Source organism: Hyposmocoma kahamanoa, unplaced genomic scaffold (assembly GCF_003589595.1).
Source record: "Hyposmocoma kahamanoa isolate Upper Pololo Valley unplaced genomic scaffold, ASM358959v1 116, whole genome shotgun sequence".
In the NCBI taxonomy this organism is placed as follows: Eukaryota; Metazoa; Arthropoda; class Insecta; order Lepidoptera; family Cosmopterigidae; genus Hyposmocoma; species Hyposmocoma kahamanoa.
Window position 1 is genome coordinate 3,993,415 of NW_020653391.1, and position 16,828 is coordinate 4,010,242.

Here is a 16,828-nt window from a genome sequence, read left to right on the forward strand (position 1 = left end):
CATCGCTTTTTTTTAAGCAATGTAAGCATGTAAAGAATAAAAACATTCGAAATACTGTCGAATGGTTTGACGTCACTTAATTGTGTATATTAAATTCAAGTGCTTATAGCATTATTTCGTTATAATTAATGGTAACGTTCAAGTCCAATATACAGCGAATCACTTGTAGTTTATTTTAATTAATGGAAATTATTTTAGTCCAGCTCTTTTATTCCCAAAAGAACCTTTCAAAATAAAAGAATTTTGTTTCCTAATGTACCCTAATTCAAGGTCCATAAAAGGAATGATAGTAATTATGTTTTAGTTTAAAACTTTCGTGCTCAACTATACGTGGTTATATTACAATTTCTGTACGAGTATGTACAAGTACAGACTTCTGAGTCGGAGAAAGTTAAAGGTCGACAAAGATACGACAAATTACTGCTATGTCAACTTAAATAAATCATATTGCTGGACAGTGGACAGCTCGGTATTAACCACTAAAGGTAAAATCGCGCCACCGTTGAATATGGACCTCATTTGCAGTTTTAAATTTATATAATTATACTGGCTGTTCCATAAAATATGGCCCTATAAAATGACTTTTTTAGACTATATAAGTGGCTCTGTTATGTGCATAGGTATCTGATTCGATTCCCGATAATATCAATTTGCGAAACGAACTTTTCTAGATTATGGTGTCCATAGTTCATGGGAAAAAAATCCCCATTTTGGGACCAAGTAATTGGCTTGGTTTCTAGGACACGTTATATATTTTCCAATCTGACGTGGTAGCGCAAAATGGAAACTAGATATTTTTTTTATAATTACTAATACAAAGATCGTACATTAAGTAAAATTCCTTCGATCCGGCTGGAGTCGAACCAGCGCCTTCAGCATACCGTGTCAGGGGTCTATTTCATCATTATATCAGTCTATTCCCGTTCCCCGCCCGAAAAAATTACACTCAAATAAGTAATAATCGACCAAGTCTAAAGGCAATGTCAGTTACGAAGCTTCATCGCATCATTCGTCTTTTTATCTGGTGGAGTGTTAATTATTTGTTTCGGACAGATTTGGGACGAAGAACTCCCTTTACTCCTGTAGACTACCTGATCAGGATTTTACTCGACAGGATCAGATACAGGATCGTAATTTCACAAAAAATAATTAAATGTCATGACAATAAAACATTACACCACCTCCGTGGTCGAGTGACTTGAACACAGGTTTTCATGGTGTCGTCACCTGAAAACCGGTCCGTCACCTGAGATCCCGGGTTCGATCCCCGGCCGGGACAATGTAATAAGTAACTTTTCTATATTGTCTCGAGTCTGGGTGTTTGTGGCAACATAGTTGTTTCCGATTTCCATTACACTAGTGCTCTAGTTACTTTGGGATCAGAGCAACGTATATGATGTTGTCTAATCAATGGGCTTCAAAAAAGAAGGAAATTCTTAATTTGATTGTTTTTTTTATGTATGTTACTCGAATGCACCGGTAGTTGTGAACCGATTTTGATGATTATTTTTTTATTGTAAAGAGGGTACCTCAATATTGGTTCCATTTAAATTTGAAAAAAAAAAAATCCAGCTCTAAGTGTGGCAAACTAAAGGATGAATCCGGTTTCACGCACATGCCTGTTAATAACTCTACGAACTTTCGAAGTTTTTTTTAACTTGTAATTAAGACTATATTATTTATTTATGAAACATCCCGATATTCAACAAACTTTTATAGATAGTTTTTTATTACGTTTTTGGAAAAAAGTCGTTCAATTTACTCTCTTGTATATGGAAGTGATACAACACAAGTCGTATATATTCCCAAATATAGTGAACAAGTTACTCACTACAAAAAAGTAGAACTTAACGTCGACAACTTAATTCATAAATTAGTGACTTCAACTTAAAACTTCAAGTTTTTATTAAAACTTAAAGAGACAATTAAGCGTTAATGGCAATAAAACATCATTAGGGTAAACAAGTCAGTTTGTGGACTCGTTCAACACATTATGAATTTAAAATGTACTTTATAAATTTTAAATGTGTAATGTTTTGCACCTTTAAAACGAGATAATTGTTTTTTTTTTATCATTATAAATGATGGGACAGACTAGTCATGCGCCTGATGTTAAATGACTGTCCGCATAGCAATTGCAGTCTGAGGGGCACTGCCACTGCGTACGTTACCCCGAGATATACAGTTGACAAGTCCATATGCCTGTAATTTCACCAGTACTCTTACCCTTCAAAACCGGAACGCAGTAATGCTCACATTACTGCTTGGCGGCAGGAATAGATAAGGTACTAGATGAACTCTTTCACAATAACCCTTACCGCTACTTGGTTGGGTATAGATATAATTTAAAAGAATTAAGAATTTGGTGGTGACGAACCTGTAACTAATTATTAATTAATAATTGAGTAGCAGTAGAGCTCCTTGTGAAAGAGTTCTTTCGGGGAAATACTGCGACATTATCGATTTTTGTCGCCAAGCAGTAATGTCAGCATTATTGTGTTTCGGTTTTGAAGGGTAAAGATGCTGGGAAATTTTTTTTTTTATAAAATGTAAGTGCGCATTTGACATCCATCTCACCTGATGGAAAGTGACGATGAGGTCGACGATGGAGCATGCACATCTAATTAATGCCTGAATAGGCATTATATAGGTGTGCATGCTCCATCTTCGTCCGTTATAACGTTCAGGGAACAAGTCTGCAGGCAGGGAATTCCACTTCATAACCGTTCGCCATATAAATGTGAAAGCGTAACGCTTAAATTACAGGCATATGGGACTTGTTAACTTAAATCTCAGGGTGACTGGCGTAGTGGCAGTGCCTCAGTCTCAGATCTTTGCGATTTAAAGCTCGAAGTGGCGCTGCAACTGTTATGGATAGGCGTGTCGCTTACTACCAGGCGCACGACTTATTCGTCGCGTCGCTTGTTATTATAAGTAATAATAATTATTATTACAATCATGTAATGAATAAGCACGAACGTTTAATCATCTATATTTCGCATGTATATTTCTTTTAAGAACTTTAAAGATTCTACAAACGAAATGCAGTCGATAACGTTTTTATGCTTAAATATGAAAGTTATAAATTACAAATATACATGATTTGTTTCGTGTAGGTTGTATTATTTCTATACCTTCCGGTAATAAAAACAATTATGTCATATGGTCACATGTAGCATTATAGAAAAGAGCGTTGTCCTAGAAAAAAAACGAAAACACGACATAAAAACTCTACGTCTACTTTGTGTTTTGACTCAGTTGTTTTTGACATTTGAATTACAAATCATGTAAAAGAGATTAATATTTTTTGCTGAGTCACGCGGATCCTACCAACTGACCCACGTACCTGAATTTTGGAAGCAACGTTTTATTGGAGTAATCGAAACATTCTAAAAATACTGGTTTTCTATACACGTTAAAGCTAAAAACCAGTGAAAATATATCTCTTAGTCACGTACCACACTCTAAGTCATTTCGAAATGGTAATTCCCTTATCAAAGTCACCACACCAGCATAAAAAGCATTCAAAGTATTAGGATCCATTTGAGCGATGAGTCAAAGGTATAGACTTCTGACTGTACAGTGTAGTTTGTCTGTAAATGCTTTTTGTCAACCATCTTTATATTAAGAAACACATCGAATAAATCATAACTATATATTTGATAACATCACATACGTTGTTCTGATCCCAAAGTAAGTAACTAAAACACTTGTGTTATGGAAATCGAAAAACAACGACGCTACCACAAACACCCAGACCCGAGATATATAAAACTTTTGTACACTGACCCGTCCGGGGTTCGGACCTGGGACCTCAAAGATGGCGACACCATGAAACCCGATGTGCAAGCCACTCGATCACGGAGACCGTCATCGACTTGCCACAAATTTTCTTTTATTGATTAACAGAGAAATAAGTTATTGCCATACGTGAACGAAAATTTAAGACAGGTTAAATGAAATGCACTGACAAAAAAAGTATTTCTTCCGATCGCTATCTTTAGACACAAGCTCTTTCGCAAACGAATCTCATTTTCGTGTTTTCCTCTCGAATTTTGCATGGAAGAAGAACGGGATTTTCGGATGCAAACGTCATGGGCGAATCGATTGCGGAAACGAACCGGCACGACACGTCTTCGATGCTGCATTACGAATACACACGGTGAGATTTAGGTGCTTTGAATAACTACTTATACCAATAACATGTAACAGGATTTTTGTGTCTGTGATCTGTTATCAACATTATTTTCTAATTAGTTCTAACATAGAACCACGAAAAAATCTTTATTTTCCTGCCACAAAAGCGAAGTTTAGAGGCATAGCTTCTACATATATGCTGGTCATTTCAACAAAGACCAACACTGTCAAATCAGACACAGAATTGTTTTGAAAATTTGTTACATCGTGAATTACAACTAAGATTTTTTTTAATACTCTCAAATAAAAAAGAACTTATTTACAAACTAAAAATATGTGTGGACACTGCAGCCCCCTCACATGTCCTTGCAAGCGTGAGCGGCGCTGGATCTGTGGCCAGAGCGGTCGGGAACATTTTGCAGTTGCAAAAGGCTTAAATACGCCAACCTTGCCTAGTGCTACAGCTTTGTGCCTTTTGCAGTTGAAACCCTGGGTCCCTGGGGGCCACAGGCGAAACTTCTAGCGAACGATCTTTCGGATCACCACGTAGAAGCTTCTGGTGACCACAAGGTGGGCAGTTATTGCCTCCAAAGAATTAGTTTAGCAATTCAAAGGGGAAATGTTGCCAGCCTTCTGGGCACGATGCCCCAGGTTACGGCCCTCGAAGAAATTTTCTATTTATAAACTTTCTTACTTTTTGTAAGTATCTACCTGCTATTATAATATAGTATAACAGTATCGTATCAAAATAAACGTTTCAAAGTGTACATATGAAGTAATATAGTCGAACTTACCTAGCATTTTACTCAAATCTGCATTATGTAGATCCGGATTTTCATCAGCCAGCTTCTTTCGCTCCACTTTCGCCCACACCATAAACGCATTCATGGGTCTTCGTATCCTGGCTTCCTTCAAAGCTTTCGCTTGTCCCATCTTCGTAGTAAAAGGCGCTCTAGCAAACTGCTGAGAACCATAATCCCTTGCCGTGTCATAAGGACTTCGGTAGTCATATTGAGCTCTATAGTCTATGCCGTAAGGTAGAGTCGACCAGACTACAAGTTCTGGGCTGGTTTGTTCTTGAACGGAGTCTGTACTGTTCTCAACACCTCCTTGAACGTATTGTTCGTAGCTTCGGTGGTATGTGGGGGGTGACTCCGCTATCCCTGCTCCTCCAGAATCCATCATACTGGAAAAAAATATTTCACTGTTAGCATCGCAAAAACAATACGAACGATAAATAGGGTTGAAGCCTAACAACACGACACTCGCCAGATGGCACTTTGTAAGGTTTATATCAAAGACGACTTATGTGATTTAATACATCAAAACACAATAGTACTTCTATATCGTTGTTATAATGTTTTGGGAGAAACATTTGAAGCCGACCGGCTTCAAAGCTGATTGCAATAAATAAAGCATCAAAATGTTGCAATCAAACTTTTCTGTTCCGGAATTGCTGATAGAAAAGATAGTGAACTGCCCTCTGTAATAGGGATGCACATTACGATTCCATTTTTATGAAGGTCGATTCAATTGTACACGATCTAGCGATTTTTTTGAATATATTCATTTCATGCGATTTTTAAGCGAATCGATTCAAAATTAAGGCCAATCGAATTATTTAGAGCGTATTCGTAATTTAAACAAAAGTCTCATTTAATGATTTCGTCAAGTACAGAAACGGAAAATAAGAAGGAGGGCCATATTTTGGACATTAAGTAAGTAACGTTACATTATTATTGAAAAGTTTAGTTAGATATAAAGGATTGGTATCAGTGAAAAGCAAAAAAAAAAATGAATATGGCCATTAAATCATTTAACAAAGGCGTTTTATGTATTACAACAAATTTTTAAACGACTTTTATGAAATCGATTCAAAACTATAAGATCCAATCCGTGGATCGATTCAGAGGCGTATGATCCATTACGATCCAAAAAATCTATTCAAAGCAAAAAATCGTACATCGCTACTCTGTATAATGTCACTTTTGATGTCATAACTCTGCTACTGGCCAATCAACCCGTAACCGTGGTATGTGTAACCGTTCCAAAATATCGTGAAAATTATACCGTGTTAAGAAAACTATAATTAGTGGTAATAGTTTAATGAATAACTACAGAAGATTAAAATTGTTTTGGGATTGGGAAGGCTTTAACTTCGTTGATAGTACCCGTCTATTCACTGTGTCTAATAAGTTGAATGCGAAAGTACTGGGCATAATTCTGTGTATGCTAATTTCAATATTGTTAATTTCTGTTGATAATTCGTTCTCGAGCATACGTGCTGAATGAAACTGAGTGCTGCATGAACCGGAATTCGCACGCAGGCTATCTGTATACTGGTTGAATCAACAAATTAATTCAAGTACCAATTTAAGTTGACCTGTGCGCTTAAGGACGTCGTCACCAATCCCGCAGCGTGTGCTCTAACAGGTTTGTCTCACCGTTTGAAAGGATATAACAATCCAGCTTCATGTAACTATCTTTGGGAATGTTCATTCTAGACTTAAATCGTTCTAGAATATTACTAAATACTCAAGTACTTAACACATGGATATTACAGATCAGAGGTGAAATCAGAAAACAATGGTTCCCACACGGTGGCGCTACAGTTCGCAGAACGGTGTCGGGTGCAGGCGCCCGCGCAGCTTTCCTTTAAATTTAACATTACTCATTATTACGGTATTTTGTGCCATGTTATTACTATTGATTAGTCACTTAAGTTTTGAAGAAAAACAATTGAACAATACCGTTTTTTTTTTAAATTTCCCAAAATTGCCGGGTATTTTTTAATCTCAAGTAAATTCTGAAAAATTCCGGTTTTTTAATATGATCTGTAGAACTAGTCTGTGTCTGTAGAGGACGTCATATTAAGAACAATGTTAATCCTAACAAAAATATACAATATTCAATACGATATACATTTCAAAGTCTGCGTTGATGTATAATATCACAATAACAAGGAAACAACATTGTTATATGCGTCCACCTCTATGGTATAACGGAATTCCTCGTGAAAGAGTTAGTCCAGAGAAATACTGCCATCTTACCTATTTCTGCCGCCAAGCAGTAATGTGAGCACTACTACGTTCCAGTTTTGAAGGGTAAGTAAGGGTGCTGGTGAAATTACAGGCACATGGGACTTGTCAACTTATGTCTCAGGGTGACGGACGAAAGTGGCAGTGCCCCTCAGGTCTTTGCAATTTAAAGCTCTCGAGTGCAACCGTTATGGGCGCGCTTATCATCACGCGCACGACTTGTTAGTCCCGTCACTTAATAATATAAAAAAAAAAATAAAAAAAAAATTGTTTACGTATCAGTGCAATTCGAATTTGTTTTCATATTTTACCATAAACTTAAGTCTTTTTGCCATATTTATTTATTGAATATCATGATGATTTACTAATGATTTATTTTTAAGTGAGATCTGTAAGTCTTCTTAATTTTTGGAAGGTATAGCAAATGCGTCCAAGAGAATTTCATTATTTGGCTTGGTAACTTATGTTTCAGGGTAACGAGCGCAGTGGCAGATTCCCTCTTTGACAGTCATTGTTTCGGATGGATGCCGGACAAAGAACAGGAGTAGACCCCCAGGTCCGACGCTCCGAGTGTCACTGCAACTGTTATGAACATGCCTATGACTAAGCTAGTTAAGCTAACTAAGCTCGCTTAGCTCACATAGTTGCATGCAAAGCTAAGCTATGAAAATACGTAATAAGTAGTGACTATGGACACGTGTAGGGGTGAAGGGCGGCAGAAAGGCGGACATATTTTACACAGCTAGCGGGTTCGTTGGGTTAGTTTAGTTAGCTTAGTACGCGGTGTGAACCGAAATATGAAAAGATGCCCCGGATACGTGAGCTAAGTTAGCTTAGCTTTGACGGGGCGGTGTGACCCGCTTCGCCATGAGGAGGGGAGGGGGAGGACGTAGCTTCTCCTAGGTGTTGAGGGGTTCCGGTGTGCTATGTCGATCCAGGATCCGTCCCACTAGAGCATCCGAGAAGGCCACCGTGGGGTTTTAGCCGGTAGAAGTCTTAGAAATAATCTTTCCGCTGCCCCTGCGGCGGAGAGGTATCCTAGGAGAATTTCCCCACGTAAAAAAAAATAAAATTTTGCTCCGTTAGTATGAAAAGATGCCCTGGCTACGTGAACTAAGTTAGCTTAGCTTCGTTAGCGCTGTGACCCGCGCATAAGCGAGGTTAGTTGTTTCAAACAACATAAAATTATTCCAGAAAACTGACTACAGTTGATGTTAAGTGTCATCGGACCATCGAGAAGTTATCGTTGAAACAAAAGCTTGTGAATCCCATACATTTGCAACACCTAGCCAATGGATTCCGATCTATAAAGGTGCAATAGACCTCCTATTTCAGCATTACCGATCACTTAATCACAATATCGTCTTACCCTGTTTCCTGCGATGCATCGTTCACGCTAAACGACAACTGACACCAGGTCGGGATTTTTCAAATTCCATGTATAAAGACCTGATGGTTTTTTCCTAGTAAAACGTCGGCTTTATATAGTCATATTTGAGTCCACTTTGCATAAAGGTATTAATAGAATGGACAAAAACGTTCCATTTAAAACTAAAGCCATATATGTATAATTGTTATGTTATTAATTAGTAATTTTACTCAGAATATTACCTTAGTTACGTATGTATATGATATTGCCTAAAATTCCTAGTAATATATCCTACCCATGGTATTGAGCCGAAGTGGACACAAGAAGGTCATAAGAACACCACAGACTACATGAACTATATTATGTGTATGTGAAATTATACAACTCCTCTATTTAAGTATATCATCGACTAACTTCGTTTCTGGAATGTTCAAACCTCTCTCCGGAAAACTTGTGATTTTGCACATGGGGTCTTATTACACCACAGATGCGAGTTATGGTAAAATTGACGGGGATAATAATAAAACGTGCAAATGGTAATGTTGCTTATAGAATTAAACTAGATTGATATATAAATAATATAAACTGTATCTTTTTTTATAACATCAAATGACGGGACGAAAACATCGTGCGCCTGGTAAACGACAGTTGCAGTGCCATTTAGAGCTTTTAATCACAAAGATCAAAGGCACCCTGCCACTGTTGCCCGTCACCCTAAGACATAGGTTGACAAGTCCCATGTACCTGTAATTTCACCAGCACCGTCGCCTATCCAGACCGAAACGCAGTAATGCTGACATTACTACTTGGTGGCAGAAATAGGTAAGGAGGCAGTGATTATTTCTATTATTCGTATATATACACATATATATGTATATGTATATACATCATGAAAGTGTTCTTATTCACACATCTTCCTAAACATCGAGTTCTTAGGTTTTCGCGATTGTTACACATAGGAAATGAAACTATTTTTCCGGATTTAAATCGCGTATATTTGTTTATATAATTTATTTATATAATTGGTAAAACTTAATGTAGCGTAAATTGGAATGTTTTCTTTGTAAAATTAAAAATAAGGTATTTAATTAATAACTATTGTAACTATAGTGAAAAAATAGGGTGGTTTGCATCAATATTAGACATAACTGATTGAAGACTGTACCACCTCAGTCAACCGTGACCATGGGACCTGTAAAGGGCCCGAAACGTCGGTTAATTTGAAAAAACGAATATATACACGATATAAATCCGGAAAAATAGTTTCATTTCCTACATCTTCCTAAAGTTACGAGAACGTTCTCAGACGTGCATGTGTTTTGTGATGTTTCCCTTTACCATTGAAGCTATCAAAAAAATCAATTGACAGACATCTCTGCTGGGTATAATCTCCAACATTCTAGTTTATATTATAAATATAATAAATAGGTTTATTAGATTAAAAAATCGACCTTTTTGGGTGAAAATAAGATAAGGAAGGCTGACACATGTAAAAAATATAACTTTTTCATACAAAAACCAACCTCAAAGGTTTGTGAAATTACACCTATTTGACAAGTTTTATTCAAATCGGTTAACGGGAAGTGGGTGAAGTCCCATAAACCGGATTCATTCCCTGATTTGCCACCCTTCGAGGTGGAATATTTTCTTCAAATTTGAATGGGATCACTAACCTCCTTTCTAACAAAAAAGAATCTTCGAAATTGGTTTAAAATGTCGGAGTAATCGCGTAAAACCTCTTCCTTTTTTGAAGTCGATTAAAAATCAAATTTACTTTATAAGATATGCAACGCACTAAAGAAAATGCAAATTGATAATAGAGACACGTGTCAAATATGTCTATGACTGAGCTACAGGAGCCTATGAAGTGCATTGCCCTCGCTAATATTCTGCCATAGCCCGTAAACGAAAGAACACAAAAGTAACAGATGAAAACAAACCTTAAACACGTTTAGTCCACAAACACATCACTTCACTACCTCTCGTTCACAATAAAGCAATAAAAATAATACGTAACCCCTACAATAAAATAATGTATCCAATTATTCCGATATTGTATAGAATTTACAAAATGACGACACCGCGCATAACTTTTCTAACGCGAACAGGTAAACACAATTCCGTCATTATTTCTTTCCAGTTCTCAACGTAAACATAATTGTTATTTTTTTAACACAGAAACAAGCAAATATTATTATAATCACAAACACAATCGAGCGAGAGATCATTTGATTAATCTAAACAAAATAAATGTTTCTGTTAGAAATTCCACAATTGCTTTGCATCGCGTTGACTGAGGTCATGCATAATATTATGTACAATGTACATTTTCAATTGCCTAGTTAGAAGATCATTTGCGTCCTATGTGGGTTTTGAATTCTTAAGTTTTCATGATTGTTGCGCACTGCCAGTAACTAGAGCTCCTAGTGAAAGATTTCGTCCAGGGAAGTCCTGTAATGTAAGCTTTCTGCGTTCCGGAATGCAGGGTAAGCAAGGGTGCTGGTGAAATTCCAGGCGCATGGGACTTGTCAACTTATATCCTAGGGTGACGGGCGCAATGGCAGTGCTCCTCAGGTCTTTGTGATTTAAACCTCTGAGAGACACTGGAACTGTTATGGACAGGCTTGTCGTTTACCACCAGGCGCACGATGTCACTTGGTATCATAAAAAAAATAGGAAAGGGAACAATTTTTTCGGATATTTATTTTTTTCAACCAAACAAACCATCGTTTCGGGCCATTTCCAGGTCTCATGGTCAATCAGCCGTGATCATGGGAACTGTAAAGGGTTAAACTTTGGTCGGTTGGAATAAACAAATATACACAATTTAGATCCAAAAAAATAGTTTCATATCCTATGTTGGCTGTTAGGTTCCCACCTGAAAGGTTTGCACCACTGAGTCATTTTCAAATCATGTTCAGTTTACTAATTATTACTAGCTTCAACGGTAAATGGAAACATTACATGACACCTGCGCGTCCGAGAAGGTTCTCGTAACTTTAGGAAGATGTGTGATAAGAACACTTTCTTTTATTATATGTAGTATATGATATGTAATATATATATATATATATATAGTAGCAGTAGAACTCGTTGTAAAAGAGTTCGTCCAGGAAAGTACTGCCACCTTACCTATTTCTGCTCCGCCAAGCAGTACTGTGAGCATGTTTGGAAAGGTTAGGGTGCTGGTGATATTACGGGCACATGGGACTTTGCGAATTAAAGTTCTGAGTGACACTGCAAATGGGACGCAAACGTTTACCACCAGGCGCACGACTAGTTCATTCCGTCACTTGGTGTTATAAAAAAAACTTAGAGATGGGACGAACAAGTCGCATGAGCGGTGGTAAGCAACACGCCAGTCCATAGCAGTTACAGTGTCATTCACAGATCTATAAAATCACCAGCACCCTTAAGATTAAAAACTAAAACGCAGTAATGCTAACATTACCGCTTGACGCAGAATAGGTCAGGTAGAAGTACTTCCCTGGCCGAACTTTTCAAAAGGTGTTCTACTGCTGCTAAAGGTTTGAAAAAGCAACGATAAAAAACCAAGTATGACCAGTTCTTTTCAAAAGATTGTTAGGCTTTCCCGATTGCTACACGTTGGAAATGTTACTATTTTTCGGATTTAAATCGCGAATATTTGTCTTTTTTAGCCAAACAAACCAATGCTTCGGATTATTTAGGGATCGCATGGTTGGCTTGAAAAAAAAATAAACATACGCAGTTCAGATTAGCCAAAATCAATTAATCACATACGGGTGCCTGAAAAGAACTTACACCTATGGGCAAGTACTTTCACCACGGTGGCAAGTGTTATAGTGTATGCCATCAATCAAAAATTTAGTACTTAACGTACCTACATAGAATAATTGTAGCCTTTTCATTGAAAAAGAAAGCCGACTTTGAAAGTTTGCTTATCGACGTTTTTCGATTTCCATGGGATCCCATCAACAGATTCTGACTTCTCGATGACAATGGAACTGTTACGGATTCCTTTATACATTTTATATTTTCTTTTCTGGTTGTCATGGTGTCGATGATTTGTTCATTACACGTATTGTGTCAAGTGAAAAGTCGATTTTTATTTGCGGAAAATAATTTGTAATTTATTATAGCCGAAACGAACCCAGAACAGCATTAAGGACTACCTCGAGAGCATACCCTTTCAAACAAAAGAAAAATTTTCAAAATCGGTCCACATTTGATGGAGAAATTGGTGAAAACACGGACATGCCTATAAAATTTGAGGATTTCCTTCGTTTTTCATAGGATCCCCTCATCAGATTCTGACTTGGTGAGAGTGGGACCACCAAGAAAGTGCACAATTTCTAACAAAAAAAGAATTTTCAAAATCGGTCCACAATTGACGAAGATATCTGAAAACATACATACAGCCGAACGTATAACCTTCTCCTCTTTTTTGAAGTCGGTTAACAAAAAAGTCACGTTTCAGATTCCACGTAATAATTAATCGTCATTATTTCACCAATGAGTCAATGCTTTGCGAATCTTCCTGCTCTTTTCAGGAAAATTTTTGGTCATCAAATCGATTCAATCGATATCTTGAGATCTGAATAAACTGCTGAAGAGAACATTTTGATGTCTCGATCTGAGCAAGGAGTATATAGGGTTGTCACAGCACATTAAACGATTATCACAGTACTCGTCACCAATCAAGGCACAAGTACCTACTATATGGAAACATTTAGGGTTAGATTCTCGATGTAATTTGAAAATAATTTCTTTTGTGTTGGTTCTGGTCCTTCAAGTGAAAGGATATTATATACCAGACATTGTACTAAGTTTGTTTGCAGTAGATATATAAAAAAGTATATAAATAGACCATGAGAGAGCACAAACAAAAACATAAATTGTTTAATTTGTTAAGGTCAGGAAATATCAAAGCAGTTCTTAAAGCAAAATTACGTTAATTGTAATTAGATATTATTATAATTGAGCCCTGACGCGTCCACGAACCATAAACAAATTACGAATAAAAATTATTTTTTTTTTTTACAAAAATCGTTACGGACACACGTGATAAGTTAAGCGCATACTAGAGTTTAGTGAATTATGTTTATTAAATTTTAAAAAATCCTATTAGAACCCCTTCAAGTTGTACAAATTCGAGTACACTTTTAGAGTCAAGTAACTTATTCATGAAACGAAACCTTCTGTTTGTGTTCTGAGATAGTAAACCAGTCAAAATCCTAGCTGAGGAGTACTTAGGCTTTCGCGATTTTTATACAATGGAAATGTAATTGTTTTTCGGGTCTAAATCGCGTAGGTATATTTGTTTTACAAAAAAAAAAAAACAATGTTTCGAACCCTTTACACATCCCATGGTTATGAATCAACCGTGACCAAAGGCCCTGTAAAGGATCTGAAACATTGGTTTGTATGAAAAAGAAACAAAATATAAGGGACTTGGACCCGGAAATAGTAGTTTCATTTCCAATATTTTTTAACCGACTTCAGATTTCAATTGTGAACCGATTTTGATTATTCTTTTTTGTTTTAAATTTGAAGTAAATATTCCACCTCTAAAAGTGGCAAACCAGGAGATGAATCCGGTTTCGCGCACTTTCCGGTAACCGATTTCAATAAAACTTGGCAAATAGATGTAAAAAAACAAAAACCGACCTCAAAAGTCCATGCACTTTTGAGGTCGGTTTTTATACTGATGTTATTAATACCAAGTGATGGAACGAACAAATCGTGCGCCTGGTGGTAAGCGACACGCTTGTCCATAACAGTCGCAGTGGAGTTTTAAATCGGAAAGATCTGAAGGGCAGTGCCACTGCGCCCGTCACCTTTAACCTTCAAAACAGGAACGCAGTAATGCTCACATTACGGCTTGGCGGCAGAAATAGGTAAGAAGGCAGTATGTCCTGCCCTGGACTCTATCACAGGGAGCTCTGAATACTGAATCCTATATAAATGTCAGATATTGAATTTGAAGATAATAAGAAAGATTTAAAAGTTGATGTTGACAACCCTGTCCGCAGCGCTGACGGCGTGTTCTGTAAACAATACATCTATTGTCTTGCAAGTGTTTGAAAACAACGCCTCGCATCACCCCGAATCCGCGCCGTATCTCCCAGTCACTCGTGTGGTTTTAATTCAGTCTCTAAATCCTGACTGAGCCGTATTAGAACGACCTGAATTGGTAAATACACCGATATTAAAACTATTACCAAAGACAAGGCGGAGTAACATCGTTTGTGGTGTAACATATCGTCGGTTAAACAAATGTTGCTACATATGAAGTCTTTGATTGTTTCTCTAGCAAATTTTTCAGTTCTTACTTTTACTTTTTAGTTTTAAGAGTTTTGCTGATTCGAAATGTAATTTCCTCTTTACTAATACTAATAACACACACACTCGCAGCCCCGCACTAGAGAAACACTATGTCGCGGGTGTCATGGACACACACACACATAGACAACCACAAATTACACCCAAACTCGAGAGAAAACGTAGGCCGTACAAATATTTCTCCCGACCCGGGAATCGAAACTGGGACCTCTGCTAACCTAACCGTTCGGCCACGGAGGCAGTTTTTAGTTTTTTCTTGTATTTACATAAATGAATAATTTGGCTGGCTGAGCGCAAAAGTGGTGTAACCCACATTAAATTTTAGGTACTTCTGCAATATTACTTGATATTATAGTAAAGCACGTAATTACTTTATATTTGGGTGCTATTTTCACGTATATTAAAAATTGTATTATTACATATTTTATACATGAAAATAGCATCTAAATATAAAATAATTATATACGTTTAGTATCATTTTAACTCATATTGTAGAAAAAAAAGGAGGTTAAAGCACTTTTGCTCTGATAGCCTGAATTATCTCTCATCTTTGTCTACGTCCATAAACAATATGGTTCTTGCTGATATGATGAAAAAACAAATTAATTGCAATAAAAATTAATAACAATTTTTTTTATTCGTTAATTCTCTTCGTACAATAACATAATTCCCATATCTAATGTATATTATTTTCTACTCCCACCGGATCCCCAATGCAGGGGATCAAGAATAAATATAAATATTTTATTTCAACCTGATACCCTGGAACTCACAGTTTATGTTTGGTTTGTGAGTGGTACAGTCAACAAGAGAATGTATTTGAGGGTTGTCCTATATTTCATTTAGTTTATTAGAATTGAACAACATTAACTGTACTAACTTATATAACTGTATTAACTTTGATTTCAAAACTTCTTTTTCTCTTGACTGTATACTTACCTTACAAACCTTACAGTAAGGGGATTAAATTTTATTTTGTATACTAATCAAATTTTGCTATTGGCACAGTACGTATTCCGCTATGATTAGCTTTCCTATATCTGGAACGTTGTTTGGAAGAGATCGCTCTTAGCGATAAGGCCGCCTTGTTTTTATTCATGTGTGTGAGCAATAAAAGTTATATCGAGCATATCTATCTATGTAAACAAATTTTAAAATGCCTTATTTAGTTAGCAAGTTCGTTAAGCAAGCGTAATTGAGATTTTTTTTCATGTGACAATAAAATATGCCAATATCTCGAAAGTTACCGAAATGCAGATTAAATATGTTATGACATTTTCCAAATTATCCAGCTGTAATTTCCATTAAATTAATAATGACGCACGCATTGATAGCCCCCGCACTATGGAAACCCTGTGTCACGGGTGTCATGGACACGCATATAAACAACCACAAATTATACCCAAACTCACGAGAGAATTAAATGAAGGTCATACAAATATTCGAATCGAACCCGGGACCTCTGCGTGGCTGACAATCATGGTAAACGTTAGACCACATAGGCAGTTCTTATTTTTTATATTATATAGGGTTATTTTTAAAACAGTAATAACCTGACAGGACTGTATTACTAACATCATAATTCATAAACAACGAGTTTTGTTCCACGACTTTTTATACAACACAATAAATTTATCAGAGATAAACTTTTAAGTTTTTTTTGCTGACACTTTTTAGATCTATATTTGGTAGAATAAGTTCAAACGTGCAGGCGTACTCGACGACTCCCATCCCCATCCTGCACAGAGTTGTTACCGTTCAGAGCGATCTATTTCAATAATTATTAAAAGTCGTGGAAGAAAAGTTGTTGTTAATAATGTTAGTAATTTAGTAATATAGTCCTGAGAGGTTGTTTATATTTTACACATAATCCTGTATAATGCAAATACCTTCTCTATTTTTGCCGCCAAGTAGTAATGCGAGCATCACTGCGTTCCGGTTTTGAAGGGTTAAGGGTGCT

The 16,828-nt window shown here is 36.6% G+C and overlaps 1 protein-coding gene across 1 annotated transcript in view; it reads right to left on the reverse strand.

Annotated features, from left to right (window-relative positions):
- Nucleotides 1–16,828, reverse strand: part of LOC113239820 (putative transcription factor SOX-15) — a 196,240-nt gene that overhangs the window by 148,999 nt on the left and 30,413 nt on the right. The window contains exon 3 of the mRNA XM_026476961.1: nucleotides 4,932–5,323. Within this exon, the coding sequence (XP_026332746.1) occupies nucleotides 4,932–5,323 (392 nt within the window). The remainder of the gene's footprint in view (nucleotides 1–4,931; nucleotides 5,324–16,828) is intronic.